This window comes from Lissotriton helveticus, chromosome 3_1, assembly GCF_964261635.1.
Source record: "Lissotriton helveticus chromosome 3_1, aLisHel1.1, whole genome shotgun sequence".
In the NCBI taxonomy this organism is placed as follows: Eukaryota; Metazoa; Chordata; class Amphibia; order Caudata; family Salamandridae; genus Lissotriton; species Lissotriton helveticus.
The window spans coordinates 651,095,835-651,114,460 of record NC_136061.1 but is presented as its reverse complement, the minus strand read 5'-3'; the positions used below and the strand labels follow the sequence as shown (position 1 = coordinate 651,114,460).

General features: G+C 50.2%; 1 protein-coding gene across 11 annotated transcripts in view; it reads left to right on the top strand.

Moving 5' to 3' along the window:
• SPOCD1 (SPOC domain containing 1) overlaps positions 1-18,626 on the top strand; it is an 858,027-nt gene that overhangs the window by 706,026 nt on the left and 133,375 nt on the right. For all 11 annotated transcript variants that reach the window (XM_078680658.1, XM_078680660.1, XM_078680665.1 and 8 more), the window contains one exon: positions 15,945-16,131. In XM_078680658.1, the coding sequence (XP_078536784.1) occupies positions 15,945-16,131 (187 nt within the window). The remainder of the gene's footprint in view (positions 1-15,944; positions 16,132-18,626) is intronic.

Here is an 18,626-nt window from a genome sequence, read left to right as displayed (position 1 = left end):
GGAGTCGAGGATGATTCCCGGCTTGCGTGCGTGTTGGGTGGGTGTTGGTGCTGATGCCAGCGTGGTCGGCCACCAGGAGTCGTCCCAGGCGGAGGGTGTGGTTCCGAGGATGAGGACCTCCGTCTTGTCCGAGTTCAGCTTTAGTCGGCTGTTCCTCATCCATTCGGCGACGGCCTTCATTCTCTTGTGGAGGTTGGTTTTGGCGGTGTGTGGGTCCTTGGTGAAGGAGAGGATCAGCTGGGTGTAGTTGGCGTAGGAGATGATGTTGAGATTGTGCTGGGGGGTGACATGAGCGAGGGGGGCCATGTAGACGTTGAACAGCATCGGGCTGAGGGATGAGCCCTGGGGTACGCCGTAGATGATGTTGGTGGCTTCGGAGTGGAAGGGGGGGAGGCGGACGCTCTGGGTTCTGCCGGAGAGGAAGGATGTGGTCCAGTCCAGGGCCTTCTCTTGGATTCCAGCTTCTTGGAGACGTGCCTTTAGTGTGCGGTGGCAGACCGGTTTGAAGGCGACTGACAGGTCCAGGAGGATGAGGGCTGATGTTTCGCCGTTGTCTAGTTGGACCTTGATGTCGTCTGTGGCGGCAATGAGGGCTGTCTTGGTGCTGTGGTTTCTTCGTAATCCGGACTGGGACTGGTCTAGGATGTTGTTGTCCTCGAGGTAGCGGGTCAGTTGCGTGTTGACGACTTTCTCGATAACCTTCGCCGGGAACGGGAGCAGGGAGATGGGCCGGAAAGTCTTGCGATCCTTGGGATCCGCCTTGGGTTTTTTGAGGAGGAAGTTGATCTCAGCGTGCTTCCAGCTTTCTGGAAAAGTGGCTGTCTCGAGGGAGATGTTGATTACCTTCCATAGTTGGGGTGCGATGGCTGCGTCTACTTTGTTGAATATGTGGTGTGGGCAGGGGTCTGACGGAGATCCTGAGTGGATGGACTTCCTGATCTTGCGTGTTTCGTCGTCGTTGACGTTGGTCCATGAGGTTAGGCAGTTGAGGCGGGTGGTGTTCGCAGGGGGGGTGAAGTCTGGCATAGTCGGGGTGGTCGTGGTGTTGAAGCTGTTGTGGATGTCAGTGATCTTGTGGTGGAAGAAGGTGGCCAGTGAGTCGCACAGTTCTTGTGAGGGCGGGATGTCATTGATGTTGGTGCTGGGGTTGGAGAGTTCCTTCACGATGCGGAAGAGCTCTTTGCTGTCGTGTGCGTTGTTGTCCAGGCGGGTTTTGAAAGAAGATCTCTTGGCTAATCTGGTGAGGTGGTGATGTCTGCGGGCTGCGTGTTTGTGGGCTGCGTAGCTGTCTGATGTTCGTTCGTGGAGCCATTTCTTCTCCAGTTTCCGGCATGCTCGTTTGGAGGTCTGGAGCTCTTTGGTGAACCAGGTGGCTTTCTTGCTGGTGCGGCTGTTGGAGGGTTTCTTGAGTGGGGCGATAGTGTTGGCGCAGTCGTTGATCCATTTTCTGAAGTTGCGTGCAGCGGTGTCTGGGTCGGTGGAGTCGGTGGGTGGGGTCTGGACGAGGGTGGTGGTCAGCTGTTCTTTGATGACTTTGCTCCAGCAGCGGCGGGGCAGCTGTTGGGTGCGGTGGTGCGTGGTGGGCTTCTTGTACGTGAAATGGATGCATCGGTGATCGGTCCAGTGGAGTTCGGTGGTGTGGTTGAAGGAGACGTGGGGGCTTGCGGAGAAGATGGGGTCAAGCTTGTGGTCGGCGGCAGGGTGGGAGCGGTGACCAGTTGACTGAGGCCGAGGTTGGCGAGTTTGTCAATCAGGGTGGCGGAGTTGGTGTCATTGTTGTTCTCGAGGTGGAAGTTCAGGTCCCCGAGGAGGATGTAGCCCGTGGAGGCGAGTGCGTGTGTGCTGATGAGGTCGGCGATTGAGTCGCTGAACTGTGGCAGGGAAGCGGGGGTCTGTAGACGAGGGTTCCTCTGAGGGTGGTGTTGGGGTCGGTGTGGATCCAGAAGTGCAGGTGTTCGGCGGTGCTGATGGTGTCGTCTGCGTGGGTGGAGACCTTGAGGGTGGACTTGTGTACGATGGCTATTCCTCATCCAATTCTGTTGGTACGATCTCTGCGGGAGATCTTGTAGCCGTCTGGGACGGCTATGGTGATGTCGGGTGCCGAGGAGTCGTTCCACCATGTCTCGGTCAGGAAGGCAACGTCTGGGACGGAGGTGTCGAGCAGGTCCCAGAGCTCTACGGCGTGTTTGCGTGCGGAGCGTGTGTTAAGGAGTATGCAGCGGAGTTGGTTGGGTCCGGTCCTTGGTGCTCTGGCGCTTCTGTCACAGGTGAAGCTGCAGGTGCGGCAGGAGAAAGGTCCGTGGGTGTAATTTGGGGCGGCCTGGAATCAGGTGTGGTCTCGCCCGTCGTTGAGTGCGTGCAGGGTGTTGGCGTTGTATCGGAGTCTGTTGTCGTGGCGGCCTTGGGGTCCAGGGGTTCTGGCGCTGGGCGCGGTCCAGGCGCAGACGGCCACAGACAGGCTTGCCTTTGGCGCGCCTGCTGTGCAAATCACATTTGTGATGTGAAAGTATACCAATTCTGTGTAATTTTGTTACTTTAGGTGAAACCCACGCTGAGGGGTGTGGGTATTTCCTGGTGTGCGGCAGCGCGTAGGCAGTACCTGCTGCTAGTGGAGGCAGGAATGGAAGCACTCAAACATAGGAGTCGGGAGGGAGAGGGAAGCCAAATCAGGCGGCAATTGTTGATGGCACAACAGAACTATGCGGCCCTTTTAATGGATGAGGCCCGCCATGCCTGGCTGGCGACGCGTAGCAGGGTGTACCAATGGGGCGACAAGTCCAGCAAGATGCTGCATCGACTTTGCCAGGGTGTCTTCCATTCCCAGGCCCTACCGGGAGTTCTGGGCCCGGCGCGAGAACTGAATATTGACCCTCCGGCTATCGCGGAAAGCTTTGCCGCCTATTATGCAGACCTTTATGCTCCGAAAGAATGCCTATCGGCTGCCGTCATAGATAAATTCATAGCTGACCTACCACCCAAAGCTGTGTCAGATGAGGTGCGGGAACAATTGGAGCTACCACTGACTGATGAGGAGTTGGGCAAAGCTCTGAGAGAACTCAACCCCGGGAAGGCGCCGGGACCCAAATGGTTCCCCAGTGAATAGTTTAGACATTTTTTTAAACAATTGGCCCCTCACATTTGACCGGTGATAGAAGAGGATCGGGAGTGGGGCTCGCTTCCTCCGGACGAGACATGCAGAGGTGGTGGTATTCCACAAACCAGGCAGGCCCCCGGAGCAACATGCTTCATATTGTCCTATTTCCCTCTTAAATGATGTGGAGATGAAGGTTTTTGCCAAGGCGTTGACCAATCACCTTCTGTCCACATCTCCACCCTGGTGCACCCCGACCAGGATGGGTTCATGCCCCGGAGGGCACCCAGACACAATATTAGGCGAGCGCACCTGGCACTGGAGGCCATCAGGCAATTGGGGGAACCAGCTGCACTTTTATTGGCTGATATGGACAGGGCGTTTGACTCTCTGAGCTGAATGTACCTCTTTTCCCTTATGCGAAGGCTCAACTTCGGCCCTACCTAACGCTACTGTACACAGATCTAACGGTGTCGGTGCGTGTGGCGGGGGCACTTTCATCGTCCTTTTTTATCGGGCTTGGTACGTGGCAGGGCTGCCCCCTGTCCCCATACTTATTTGCACTAGCTATTGAGCCTTTGGCTGCATGGGTGCGTATTTACTCGCAGATCTGGGGATTTGAATGGGCGCTGGGTCTGTCTGATAGGATTGCATTGTATGCGAACGATGTTGTCTTCTTTCTTACAGCTATAGACAGAACGGGGCCGCGGCTATTGTGCATTATGCACATTTTTGGGGAAACTTCGGGGCTCTATATGAACCCCCATAAGTCACCACTATTGGTTTTAGGGGATCGGATGGGGGTACGAGCGTGGGCGTCCTCGGTTCAGTTGGCGGCGGGGGCTGAAATATCTGGGCATGTTTTTATCAGATATACCTGCAGTCTCCTGGGAACGAAACCTGGTCCCAGTGTGGGAACAGATTTGTGAAGATATTAAGTCCTGGTCCCGTATGCCTGTCGTTATATGGCAGGCCAGCGATATTTAAGATGGTGGTGCTTCCCCTGCTCCTCTACCACCTACAGAATCATCCATACCAGATCCCTCCCCGATGGTTCAGACAGGTGAATGCAGCACTGGGACATTTCCTGTGGGAGGGGGGGAAGTGAGGGTGGCTCGGCGCACACGCTTCCTGTCCACCTATTGCGCGCGGATGGCATCCTCTGATGTTCTCTCATACTATCAAGCCTCACACTTGCTGGTCCTTAACGAGTGGTGGTACGGTGACAGGGGAGACCTGGCATATGCAGTTGAGCACCAGCTCATGGGATAACATTCTCTACATACTATATTATATTCGACGCCGCTCCGGGGGTCGCTGCCATCAGTTATGCGGGTGGTGTTTCTGCTCTGGAGGCAGGCTCTGGGCCGAATGGGGTGGTGGAACACTCTGACTCGGGAAACCCCCCTCTGGGGCAACGGGCGCTTGCCTCAGCTGGTAGCCTTACAGGGCTTCCGGGGTTGGGACGCGATAGGTATCTCGGTCCTTGGTGATGTTATGAGGGGCCGGACGCTCAAATCTTTTCAAGACCTGCAGAAAGAATTCCTTATACCACCATCCCTGTTTTATCGCTATCTTCAATTTAGGCATGCTCTGTCCCCTAGTTTAGAGGGCTTGGAGTCGCTGCCAGAATTCAGCCCATTAGAGGTGAAGGTTTTTATGGGAGATCTAACTGACCGGAAAATCTCTCAAAAATATCAGTCCCTGGTCACTCATTGCTCCCCCACACTTCAGAGGCTTTGGAGGGCGTGGGAGGAGGATGTGGGCACACTGGAGGAGGCATGGACTGAGGCCTTAGCGGCCCTGCGAGGGGCAGCCATAGTGATGCGACTCCGCCTAGTCCAAATCAGGCGGCAATTGTTGATGGCACAACAGAACTATGCGGCCCTTTTAATGGATGAGGCCCGACACGCCTGGCTGGCAACGCGTAGCAGGGTGTACCAATTTGGCGACAAGTCCAGCAAGATGCTGCATCGACTTTGCCAGGGTGCCTTACATTCCCAGTCCCTACCGGAGTTCTGGGCCCGGCGCGAGAACTGATTATTGACCCTCCGGCTATCGCGGAAAGCTTTGCCGCCTATTATGCGGACCTTTATGCTCTGAAAGAATGCCTATCGGCTGCCGTCATAGATAAATTCATAGCTGACCTACCGCCCAAAGCCGTGTCAGATGAGGTGCGGGAACAAGTGGAGCTACCACTGACTGATGAGGAGTTGGGCAAAGCTCTGGGAGAACTCAACCCCGGGAAGGCGCCGGGACCCAACGGGTTCCCCAGTGAATAGTTTAGACGTTTTTTAAAACAATTGGCCCCTCACATTTGACCGGTGATAGAAGAGGATCGGGAGTGGGGCTCGCTTCCTCCGGACTGGAGACATGCAGAGGTGGTGGTATTCCACAAACCAGGCAGGCCCCCGGAGCAACATGCTTCATATTGTCCTATTTCCCTCTTAAATGATGTGGAGGTGAAGGTTTTGGCCAAGGCGTTGACCAATCACCTTCTGCCCCACATCTCCACCCTGGTGCACCCCGACCAGGATGGGTTCTTGCCCCGGAGGGCGCCCAGACACAATATTAGGTGAGCGCACGTGGTACTGGGAGCCATCAGGCAATTGGGTGAACCAGCTGCACTTTTATTGGCTGATATGGACAGGGCGTTTGACTCTCTGAGCTGAATGTACCTCTTTTCCCTGCTGCGAAGGCTCAACTTTGGCCCTACCTAACGCTACTGTACACAGATCTAACGGCGTCGGTGCGGGTGGCGGGGGCACTTTCATCGTCCTTTTTTATGGGGCTGGGCATGTGGCAGGGCTGCCCCCGTCCCCATACTTATTTGCACTAGCTATGGAGCCTTTGGCTGCATGGGTGCGTATTTACGCGCAGATCTGGTGATTTGAATGGGCGCTGGGTCTGTCTGATAGGATTGCATTGTATGCGAACGATGTTCTCTACTTTCTTACAGCTATAGACAGAACGGGGCCGCGGCTATTGTGCATTATGCACATTTTTGGGGAAACTTCGGGGCTCTATATGAACCCCCATAAGTCACCACTATTGGTTTTAGGGTATCGGACGGGGGTAGGAGCGTGGGCGTCCTCGTTTCAGTTGGCGGCGGGGGGCTGAAATATCTGGGCATGTTTTTATCAGATATACCTGCAGTCTCCTGGGAACGCAACCTGGTCCCAGTGTGGGAACAGATTTGTGAAGATCTTAAGTCCTGGTCCCGTATGCCTGTCGTTATATGGCAGGCCAGCGATATTTAAGATGGTGGTGCTTCCCCTGCTCCTCTACCACCTACAGAATCATCCATACCAGATCCCACCCCGATGGTTCAGAGAGGTGAATGCAGAATCGGGACAGTCCCTGTGGGAGGGGGGAAGTGCGGGTGGCTCTGCGCACATGCTTCCTGTCCACCTATTGCGCGCGGATGGCATCCTCTGATGTTCTCTCATACTATCAAGCCTCACACTTGCTGGTCTGTAACAAGTGGTGGTACGGTGAGGGGGACCTGCGAGGGGCAGCCATAGCGATGCGACTCCGCCTAGTTCAGTTCAAATATCTGCACAGGGTCCACTTTACCCGAGTGCTCTTGTGGAGGGCAGGGCTGATCACCTACCCTGTGTGCCTTTGCTGTAGCCGAGAGGAGGGTACATTCAGTCACACTGTTTAGAGCTGTACGTCTCTTGATCGCTTTTGGAGAGGGGTATATGCCTGTCTTTCCGCAGCTGGCCTTACTTCATGTTAAGGAGGGAATGGTGGCAACATCTATAAGCGGCACTTTATGCAATTGGGCTTTACACTGGCGAAAAGGGATATCGCTAAGGCATGGCAGGCGCCAGGGGCCCCATCGCATGGAAGAATGGGCTCGACTTCTGTATGGGACTAGAACAACCTATTTTTGTTCTCTAGGGGGTGCCCATGCAAACACTACAAGATTTGGAAGCGGTGGGTGGATTATTGTGGACTGTTGTTGGACCCGCCACCGGTGACAGAGGTCAATCTGGTGGGATAGTATGTATGCATACTTTTAGACTGTGGGGGCATGCTACTGGGGCCCAGAGGGGCTTGCCCTTCGTGCTGTATCTCTATGCGGTGGACAGGACTATGTGGATCTGGTGCGATCAGTGGGATGGGGGGGATGGGAGGTGTTGTTGGGATGTGTTTGGATATTAAGTACAAAATTCAAAGTCATCATAATTGTATAGTTGGATTGTGCAGTTGTCTCTGGAGTGCGGAGCCCTGCAATATATGTGCAACTTGACAAATAAAATTTGTTTAAAAAAAAAAAAAAGATCATCGGCGTCGAGAGGTATGGCACTGACCTGTTGAGGAGACAATCGATGTCGAGATCCAGGTCCACATCAAGGCACTGGCGTAGATCGATGTTGAGGCACCGTCAAGAACTCTTTCGACATTGTTCAAGCTACAGGAGGCTAGAACAAAGAGAAGAAGTATCTACACCTCCCCAGATTGGGAGTACTCTAGAGCCTTTTCTCCATCTTCAGGAGTCCAGCCATCTTCTCCTCCTCCTTCACTTCCGCCACCGCCTCCTTCAACACAACGTCTAACTGCAGCTCCTCCACCACTGCCTCCAGCTCCACTGGTACCGGTCACTCGACTATCCAGATCTCATTCAAAGTCGAACCATCATTCTAGATGGCATCAACACAGCTCAAGGCACACCTCTACCTCTTCTAGGTGCTCCCACCACCAAAACCATCATCATCATAATTCACTTTCTCTGTCAAGACACATGCCCTCTACTTCTACTGGACGTTATTCCCCAACACTTTCTGACTCTCCACCTCCACAGATATAACTGGTGGATGATGTCACCACATTTCAGAAGTCCTCATGAGGAAAGTGACAAACGGATGTCGACTCCAACACCAACAACATCAGTCATTTTTGAGACTCTACAACACAGGTCAGCATCAGGCTCTTTGCTACCTTTAGTACCAGGTCTCCTTGAACCTGCTTGGATCTGTTCCTGACACCATCCTCTGTTAAAACAGCACCATCCAGGCTTTAAAAGAAGTGCCATCCTCCATAGCAGGATTCAGCTGTCCTCTGCATGGATCCTACAGCAAACTCCGTGACTGTGGTAGCGGCAATTAACCGCATGCCACTACCCCCACTTCTACAGTACTTCCCGATAAGGAGAGTCGGAAGCTGGACGATGTGGGCCATAAAGTGTGTGGCACAGCAGCAACCACCTTTAAAGCAGCCAGCATCACTGCCCTACTGGGCAGATATGACAGGGTACTGTGGAAATCCTGAATGAAATCAGATTATCAGTACTACAACAGACTCTTCCTTATTAGCAGTGCACAAGTACTGCTACAGCGTTGCTATTTGAAGGTACTCCCTGAAGCGAAAATCGCAGTAAAGAATAATGAATCTGCCATTCTCTGACACCACTCTATTTGAAACCCATGCTGACAATGAGATGGCATGGATGAATATGGAAATGGACACCTAGGGAACAGATGAAATCTTTCCAACCATACCAACACCACTTCTATTCCCAGAGGGTTCTAGCCCCTCACTGGTATCAGGGCTGCCAGAAAAGCTGTGCACAACAACACCCGCATCCCTACCAGTCATACCAACAATGGAATCCTAGAGGGAGATCTACCCAAGAACCTGTTCCAGGGAGGAAGCCACCTTCCGTGTCAAAATCCTGAATCATTACTTCCCTCTCTTCTGTTACCCACTCCGGTGGGCGAAGCATCTGACATTATCAGTCAGAGTGGCAAAACACCATAGGTACCTCCAACATCATCCAGTTTCCAACGCCTATTGTTACGAGCAGAGGTCAACATCCTCTTACAAAATGTGGCGGAGTAACCTGGTTCCAGGCATTTATTCAGGTACTTTCTCTTCAAGAAGAAAGACAAGAACGAATTCAGACCCATTGTCGACCTCAAAATAGCCAATAAGTTGATCAGGCGCGAAAAGTTCTGGATGCTGGCATTACACCAAATGTAGCCTCAATTACACCAGGGGGATATACCAATCACCAGAAAGCATCGAAAGTTCTTGAGGTTCATAGTAAATAACTATACCTTCATGCAAAGCTGTTCCTGAATGGTGGTGTTCTCCAACCAATCTATTTTGAGGTACCCCCATTTGATCAGATTCTTCCTAAACCATAATCAAGGATGACTCACTACTGGGATGCGTAGCTTACATGGATTACTTCCAAATCCAGGGCAATGGTCACAGTATCAACATAATATCAAACTCCTCGAGCTGTGCGCAGTCTGACTGACGCTGACGGAATTTCATCCGTCATTCAGATCCCACTCCCTGCTTGTTTAGACAGACAACACCACAACCATGTACTATCTCAACCAGCAGCGAGGGACAAGGTCCAGGCCCTTGTCACACAAGTTCCAGACAATCTGGAAGTGGCTTCCAACCAGGGACACTCATGACAACTCACCTTCCAGGTGTCTAAAATGTTCAAGCAGACTCCTGCAAGAAATCCACAAATGGGTCTTAAACAACAACATTGTCCAAAGCATCTTTCAACGGTGAGGAACTCATGCCATCTACTTTTTCACCACTGCAGAAAACAGCAAATGGCAAAGCTTCGCAGCACGTTTTTTTCCAGCCAGGGACTTTGGTGAATGCCCTGTGGATCAACTGGTCTGGCAATTTCTCTACGCTTTTCTGCTGATTCCCCTGATCCTGGCAGTCCTCATCAAGTAGTTTCAATCCACAACCAAGATGATCCTCATAGCTCCGGGGGGCCACGTCCATGTGGTTCAAGGACCTCCTTCATCAGTCTGTCCGTCCACATCTACAGCTGCCATGCAGACCAGAACTACTGACGAAATATGAGGCCACATGGTACACCTCAATCTATCCTCTTTGATTTGGGCAGCATGGCTCCTGAGCTAGTGCAGTATGGACATTTGAATCTGCTGCAGGACTGCATGGAGATCCTCAAAGAAGCTAAGCAGCCTTCCACACATTCCGTATATGCATTCTAATGGAATAGATTTTGCAAATGGTGTTCGCCTAAGAACGAGGACCCTACAACTTGCCTGGAAGGTGTCATTCTTCCATTCTTACTCCTTTTGGCAAAATCTGGATTGCTATTTTCTTCTACAAAGGTTCACCTGGCAGCTCTTACTGCCTACAGAATATGTCCTTCACAAACACCTTTTTTCAGAATCTATGTCACCAAGGATTTCCTAGAGGGTTTGCAGAAGGTTTTTCCTCCCATCAGTCACCCTTCGACTCCATGGAAGCTTGATTTAGTCCTTTCCCGCCTTATTTAGGACCCCTTCGTGCCCATACACAAGGCATCTCTCCAACACTTGCCTTGAAAAACTGCTTTCCTTGTGGCAATAACATCTGCCTGCAGGGTTAGCGAGATCCAAGCACTCTGCTTGAACCATGAACCATACACTGTATTATATTCTAGCAAAGTGGTTATGAGAGCTCACCCAAAGTTCCTCCCTATGTTTGTTTCGGACTTCCATGTCAACCAGACAATCTCATTACTAACATTTGCTCAGAATCCCTCAATTCCAGCAGAAACAACTCTTCATTCCCTGGATATGAGAGTTAGACAAAACATGAGCCATCCTGAATTCGGACCAATTTTATATCAACTACAGCTACCACCAGGCAATCCTTTACACAAAGGATAGTGTCTTGCATTTTTTCTCGCTCCCAAAAGGCTAGCAAAACTCTCTCAGCTATACCTAAAGCACACTCCACTACTGGGAAAGCAGCTACTGTTGTTTTACTCTACAATATCCCCATTCCAGAAATCTATAAAGCAGCACTGCTGCTTTACTATGCAATAACCCTATTCCAGAAATCTGTAAAGCAGCTACCTGGAAATCAATACATACATTCACCGAGCACTACTGCCTAGTTCCTGATTCTAGAGCAGATGCTTAAGTATGGCATGCTTCCCTCAGAAATCTTTCTTTTCACCTTGCCAGTTTATCGTCTTTGTCCTCCACTGCTCTATATGAGGATGGGCTTGCTACTCTATTCAGCACTTATGACTGACAATGGAAATCCCCTACGAGAGAAGGAATAGTTTCTTATCTGTAACTTCTGTTCTCTCGTAGGGTAATTTTCATTATAGTCATAAGCAACCAAACACCTCCCCAGTGGAATAGACAGAGGTATTCCTATAATCTGTATCTGTTCACACATTGCCTTCAAAAAGAACTGAAGTAACTGCCTCCTGCTGTGCATGACGGTATACTGGTGGTGTCCCTGTTCTTAAAGGCACAGTGTCTTTTTTAGACATATAATGACAGCCTATGAGGCTGCTTCATCCTGCTCTCCTTTAGTTCTATCATAAAAAAGTGTTTGTTAAGGATTTTTAATGATGTTTGCAAATCATCTCAAATTATCCTCAAATTCCTTATTCCTGCCCTTTTTTGTCTTCATGATGAAGACTCTGGCCATTGAAGCCTAGGTATTTAGGCTGCATTTTCTGTCTCTTTCTTAAGGGACTTTGCAGGCCTTCCTGAAGACAGGCAATCCTCTACACTATATTAACTGCTCTGAGGTCCCTGCATGTAAGCGGGACTATTCAGTGCTTATGACTATAATGGAAATTTCTAACATATTGCCATACCAGTCTAGTACTATTACAATAGGTAATAGGTTATCAAAGTTAAAGGTTTTAGTTAATGTGACAAAAATGGCTCTTGTCACACCCTTTGATCCTTCCACTGATGAGTTATTAGGAGAAGATGGTGCCTTTTGCTCAAACTCCCATGCATCCGGTGAGAATTCTGCATGCATGTTTTCTGTCACTACCCCCATCCATCCCCGACTTTCATTTTGTTGTTAGATGTCCTCTTCAACATGGAAAAGGCAAGGGCTGTTTTAGATGTCTTATTGATAAAGGGGCTTATCAGGAGGCTAAACATTTTGTTGACTGACAACTTGTGGAGGGTTCCGCACATTTCTCAAGTGAACAAACTGTATGGCACTGGCTGAGATTCTGTGTGATGGAGGCATCTGCAAGAAGAACCTGGCTGTACATGAGCTGCTTGTTCAACTACTGAGCAATCAATCAATCAGGGTATTGTAAAGCACATTACTCACCCGTGAGGTTCTCAAGGTGCTAAAGGAGGGGGTGTTGTGAGCAGCTCCTTTGGAGTCATCTGAAGAGCCAGGCCTTGAGGTCCTTTCTGAATTGGTGCAGTGTCGGGCTTCGTAGAAGGTGAAGGGGAAGTTTGTTCCAGGTCATGGCTGTGAGGTAGGAGAAGGATCATCTGCCTCCTCTGGTCCTGTATAAACAAGGGACGGTGGCTAAGGCAAGGTCGGTTGAGCTGAGGTTTCTCTTAGCAGCATGGAAGGCGATTCGGTCATTGAGGTATTGGGATCTGGTGTTGTGGAGGGCTTTGTAGGTATGTGTGAGCAGTTTGAAGGTTATTCTTCTTTTGAAGGGAGGCCAGTGGAGGCTGCTGAGGTGTTGGGTGATGCAGTCATGTCGTGGGGTGTCGAGGGTAAGTCTGGCTGCGGCATTCTGAACGATCTGAATTTTACGGAGGAGTTTTTTGTTGACTCCGGCGTAGAGAGCGTTTCCATAGTCCAGTCTGCTGGCGATGAGTACATGGGTGACGGTTTTCCTGGAGTCGGGGGATTCACTTGAATGTTTTGCGAAGTATGTGGAGGGTGTGTAAGCATGCAGAGGATACAGCACTGATCTGGCGATTCATGGTGAGTGAAGAGTCGAGTATGAATCCGAGGTTGTGTGCATGGTCCGTTGGAGTGGGTGGGTTTCCGAGGGCGTGGGTCCACCAGATGTTGTGCCATGCGAAGGGGGTGGAGCCGAGGATGAGGACTTCTGTTTTCTCCGCATTGAGCTTCAGGCAGTTGTTGCACATCCAAGTCGCGACAGCTTTCATCCCTTCTTGGAAATTGTGTCTGGTGGTGTTGGGTTCCTTAGTGAGGGAGGGGATTAGCTGGGTGACTTCGACGTATGAGACGATGTTAAGTCCCTGGTTTCTGACGATGGTTGTGAGGTGGGCCTTGTAGATGTTGAAGAGCGTGGGGATGAGGGAGGGGCTTTGGGGTGCTCTGCATCTGGTATCTGTCGGTTGTGAGAGAAAGGGCGGTAGTCTTATTCTCTCTTTGTTCTGCCTGAGAGGAAAGATTGCATCCAGTCTGGTGCTATTTCTCAGGATGCCAGCGTCTTGGAGCCTGGTGGCTAGTGTGCGATGGGAGACGGTGTCGAAGGCTATCTGGGTGTTGACGACCTTTTCAATGACTTTGGTGGAGAAAGAGAGCAGAGAGATGGACCTGATGTTCTTGAGGTATGTCGGCTCTGCGAAGGGCTTCTTTAGGACAGGGGTGACTTTGACGTCTTTCCAGTCATCGGGGAATGTGGCGGTCTTGAGGGGGGTAGTTGATAGTTTGGCATAGCTCGAGTGCGATAGCAGTGGCGGCCCTGTGGAAGATGTGCAGCTCGCAGGGGTCAGTAGGTGCTCTAGAGTGAATACATTTTATTGTCTTTAAGGTGTCTTCTGTGGTGAGAGGGCTCCAGGTGAGAACGGTCTGTTGGATGGCGTCATTGGGGGTTGGGGTTGAGGCAGTATCGTGGTCTTGGTCGCCGAAGTTGTCATAGAGCGTCTTGATCTTGAGGTGAAAGAAGGAGCTGAGTTTGTGTCTGAGGTCTTGGGAGGGAGGGACTTCAGTTGTTTCGCTGTCCGGTTTGGTGAATTCCTGTATGATGGTGAAGAGTTCCTTGGAGTTATGGGCTTAGGAGAGAATTCTGTCTTGGTTGAAGTTTTTCTTTGTAAATTTGATGAGTTGGTTGTGTGCTGTGATGGCTGCTTTGTAGGCGGAATGTGCTTTCAGGGTTTTGCAGTTTCTCTACTTCTTCTCCAGTTGTCGGCAGGAGTGCTTGAATTCACAGAGATCCGTGGTGAACCAGTTGACTTTCTTGTTGTGTCGTCTCATGGTGTTCTGGAGGGGGGCAAGAGTGTTGACGCAGTTGGCGATTGAATGGTGGAGGTTGCTTGTCGCTGTGTTGCCATCTATCGTAGTAGGGGAGGAGTGCAGGTGAGTGTGGAGGTTTTCTTCGGAGAACCTTTTTGCCAGCCTCTGGGTGTGGGGTCCAACGTGCGCTAATGCGCTCTGGGTTTTGTGAAGGAGAAATGGATGCAGTGGTGGTCTGTCCAGAGCAGCTCCGTGGTGTGGCTGAAGCGAATTTTGTTTCTGCGGGCGAAGATTGGGTCAAGTGTGTGTCTTGCTGTGTGAGTGGGGGTGGAGACAAGTTGCCTCAATCCTATGCTGGTGAGGTTCTCCAGGAGGGCGGTGGTGTTGGGACTGCGGTGGTTGTCCAGGTGGAAGTCCAGGTCTCCAAGAAGTATGTAGTCTGTTGAGGTGAGGGAGTGGGGTGTGATGTGGTCTGCAATAACGTTGGTGAAGGGCTTGAGGGGTCCAGGAGGTCTGTAGGCTAGTGTTACACAGCGGGTCATTCTGGGGTTTGGATTGATCTGGAAGTGGATGTGTTCCATGGGGGGCGAGGCGTCGTCCGAGTCGGAGGGAACTCTTGTCAACGATGGCGAGGTCTCTTCCTGGGCTGTCTTTCCTCAGGATCTTGTAACCGTTGGCGAGAGCAGTTGCGATGTCAGGTGCGGAGCTGGCGTTGGTCCAGGTCTCTGTGAGCGAGGCAACATTGAGCTTGTGAGTGTTCAGGAGGTCCCAGATTTCTACGGCGTGTCTATGCAGGGAGCATATGTTCAGGAGGATGCAGCTCAGTGGCTTGTGTGCAGCGGCGTCCGGTGTGTTGGGGGTAGCTGCCTGGGTCCGGAAGCGGGTGAGGGTGCGGCGTAAGTGTCGGCAGGAGATTGGGCCTTGGGTGCTGCTCACCTTCGAGAGCTGGCAGTAGTTGTTGCGTCCAGGGTTGAGTACGTGGAGGGTGCTGGGGTCGTACCGGCAGGAGTTCGTGGGACCAGGGTCTTCAACGGGCGCAGACAGACTTGCCTTTCGCTCGGCCGCCATTAAGCTGGGGTCGGGGAGATGGTGAGCAGCTGGGAGGCGGAAGCGGCACGCTGGGGGGAGGGGCTGCGGGGGCAGCAGCTGCGGGGAGTGAAGGGGAGGGAAAGAGGCATTGAAGAAGGAAAGCAGAGAAAAGAAAGGCAAACAGAAAAAAGAGGGAAATAAATAAAGGCAAACAGAGAAAATGCAAATAGGAAAAAATCAAACAGAGAAAAGATTACACACACAAAGCGAACTAGCAGAAGAGCAAGCTCTTCCACTAGACCACCAGGCATGAGGTGCAGGCAGGAGCCTGCGGGTGGAGGAGGGCCTCGAATACCTACCTGGTAAGGTGCTTGAGCTGCGCTAAAGGGCAGATCCACAACGGTGGAGCTGCGCGGCGAGAGCAATGACTCTGACCAGGAGGTCATAGGGCTTGCTCTTCTTGCCACGCAACAGCCACCATTAAGTAGTGGTTGGGGGAGGGGAGCAGCTGGGAGGCGGGAGTGGCACGCTGGGCAGGGGCGGGGGTGCTGGGGACGCAGCAGCGGGGAGCAAAAGTAGGTGAGCAAGCACTTGTTGCTGTAGACCCTCTGACAGATTCAGCCCGGTGTAACCAAAATTGGCATAACTTCACAAAGTGTTTATCAGTATCTGATTCCATATGTGAATGTCTGGTTGATAGATTGAAGATCAGGACTTAATTCTGAGGAACAGTAATACTTATTTTGTTTAAAACATCAGTAAGAGGTGTCTGGTTATGATATGCTTGAAATGCACTCCATTTTCAGATATGATGTCTCTGCAATTCCATTTTTGATGTTTTTTCTCTCCTTTTCTCAAACACTGTTGCCCATGTTTGTCTCTTGTTGTCATCTAGGACATGAGCATCATGCGTTTTATCCCCAGTGACACAAAGGATGCCCATGCATATTCCTTGCTGTATGCTTACCTCAACAACAAGCAGCGTTATGGCATTATAAGCTGTAAGGTTATGGAGGCATTTGTGGTGCCACTAGCGTCTTACCAGCCAATCCCAGCCAAACTTCACCCGCAGGGAGGTCCAGGTATGCACTGCATAGAGTTATTCTCTGATGAGAGGTAGTGTTCTCTTCCTTTGTTATCCTTTGGTTTATTACAATAAATTTGAGTATGCGCTTCTGAAATTGCCGTGGGCTTATAGAGCTGTGTGATTTCAGAGTCTGTGTGTCTTTTTTCTGCTCTGTTGGTTTTTTTAATAGACCTGCATAAAGTGTTAATGTTTCTCCACATTTCTTCATACTTGTTTATCCAAGTTTCTCATGGATACTTCTAACTGCAAATTACTCTCCAATTTAATCTCTCCCAGGTGCAAGCATGAATATGGAAACCTTTCTGCAATAGCTCCCTCTAGTAGGTGGCTCCCTCAGGCTCTATTGCAGCTTTGTATCGCCTCTAGTTATAATGATGAGGAGCCATAAATAGGCACCACTACTTCTTACAGACCCAGTTTCTCTTTTTTCACGCCTTGCAATATGATTCTGAAGCTCTGTAGTCATGACTTCTCTAACTAAAAAAAATATTTAAACTAGACTATGTGCTAGGGAAAATATACCTTCTGAAGACTACAGGATTTAAACCATGCTGCAGCGCCGGGAGGCAGATGTTGGTCACAAATTCACACAACGTCTGCCTTTGGTGCTTAGTTTCCAATCATGATTTGAAGTATTGTGACAAGTGCTTCCTGATGCATGTGAATATTAAGTCAATCTGTACATTGCCGAGCAGAAGTGAGGTTGATCACACTTGGAGGTTGTAAATAAAGGGTGTAGCCAACTCAAAATACAACCAACCTGTGAATGGAATTGTCTTGAGGAGACAACTAGAGCTTTCAAGTGTTTCCTTCTGACCAGAAGTTTGCGCATATATCCTTCTGACCAGAGGTGTCGGCACAAATTTAATTGACAATGCATTCTTCTTTGGTAAGTACACCAGTGATACTTTTCAGACTATCAAGGCACACACCAAGGCGGAGAGACCCTAAGCCTCGTTGCTGGCCTTTATTTTCCTTTGCTAGCCTTTCAGCAAATAAATGTACTGTGTTTTTTGGATTTTCTGCCCTGCAACATTTCTGGAGTTTCTAACAAATGAGCATATTCTTTATTTTCATTTGTTCTCGTTCCTCGTGTGACCAGAGCCTGTCTTTTTCTCTCACAGGGAGCCATCGCAGTTGTAGAACTTATACTTGAACAGTTGTAGAACTTATAATTGAACTGCGAGCCAGTGGGTATCATATCCCCACATGAAACCTTCCACTGTATTCATTTTCTGCAAAGTTGCTTGAAACTATTCTTATAATTGGAATATATTACACTGATAAAGCTCTCAGTGTTAGAGAGCAAAATACATTGGCTATTTGCTGTTTTTTTCAAAGACGATAAATAAAGAATTCCACTTTTACTACAAGTTGAACATTTCTGGAAGATGTGTCCTGTTAAACGTATGAATTGATTGTTTATCATGAATCATTACACAGTGTTGTTGCCTCTCCATAAGCTGGAACTATCAACCACCCCCAAAATGTATTGCCTCTAAGTTTGAGTGGTACAAAAACTTGCACAATCTGATACCTAATTACTGCTCAAAAGTCCCAAAACTAAAATTGCTTCTTGTGGCAACTGAGCTTTCTCAGTCACTGCAGCCCAGGCATAGAACTCCCTGCCCTTTGCTCTGTGATCTGAGTCTGTCCTTCTTCTCTTTGGACATCACCTAAAGACTTTTCTCTTCCCGTCTTAATGCATCCTCTTACAGTCTCAGTCATTGAAATCAGGTTCCTCAGTTTCAAGAAGTCTTGAGAACACTGGTTGATTTCAAAGTTCATATTGTAATGTGAAGCCATAGGAAAGACAGCGTTCACAATAATGAAGAAGAAAAAATTCAAAAAATGCATGAAATGCCACCCCAGGTTCCAAGTTCTCAAAGCAAGAGGTGAAAATAGAATAATTTTGACAAGAAGGTCAATAATGATGGATGGAAGGATCCTCTAAAATTAGATAAGGGACGACCTTTGGGAAATTGAGAAAAATAAAAACAGTCTCACTCTTAAGGGCCGATTCCGATCTTGCCGGGAGAAGGCTCCGTCCGACTCAGATTCGGAGGACTTTCCGACCGACTCGTGCTCCGGGGCTCCGAGCGCCCTAGTACAATGCAAACAAGAGCTGACAGACACGGGTCGCTCGGAGTCCCATTGAAGTCAAGACGCGTACTTAGGCTCCCATTGACAAAAAAGGTATGTTGCGTACAAGGGCCCCCCCTGTAGTGGGGATGCGTCTGTGCCACCCGCACCGTACATGCATGTGTAGGGGGGACCCTTGGCTCCTGCCCTGTGATCGACTCGTACGACTACGGGTGTTGGGGGCTCCGGCACGGACCCCCGAAGTCCTCTTCCCGGAGCTTTTATGTGTCGGAGGCTCCGACTCGATCTGGCTGTCCGACTCGTGCAGCGTACTGGCTCGGTTGGAAATCACCTCTATTGCATGGCTCGGTTTACTTACGGACAAGACGTACAGAGCGGTTTGGACCC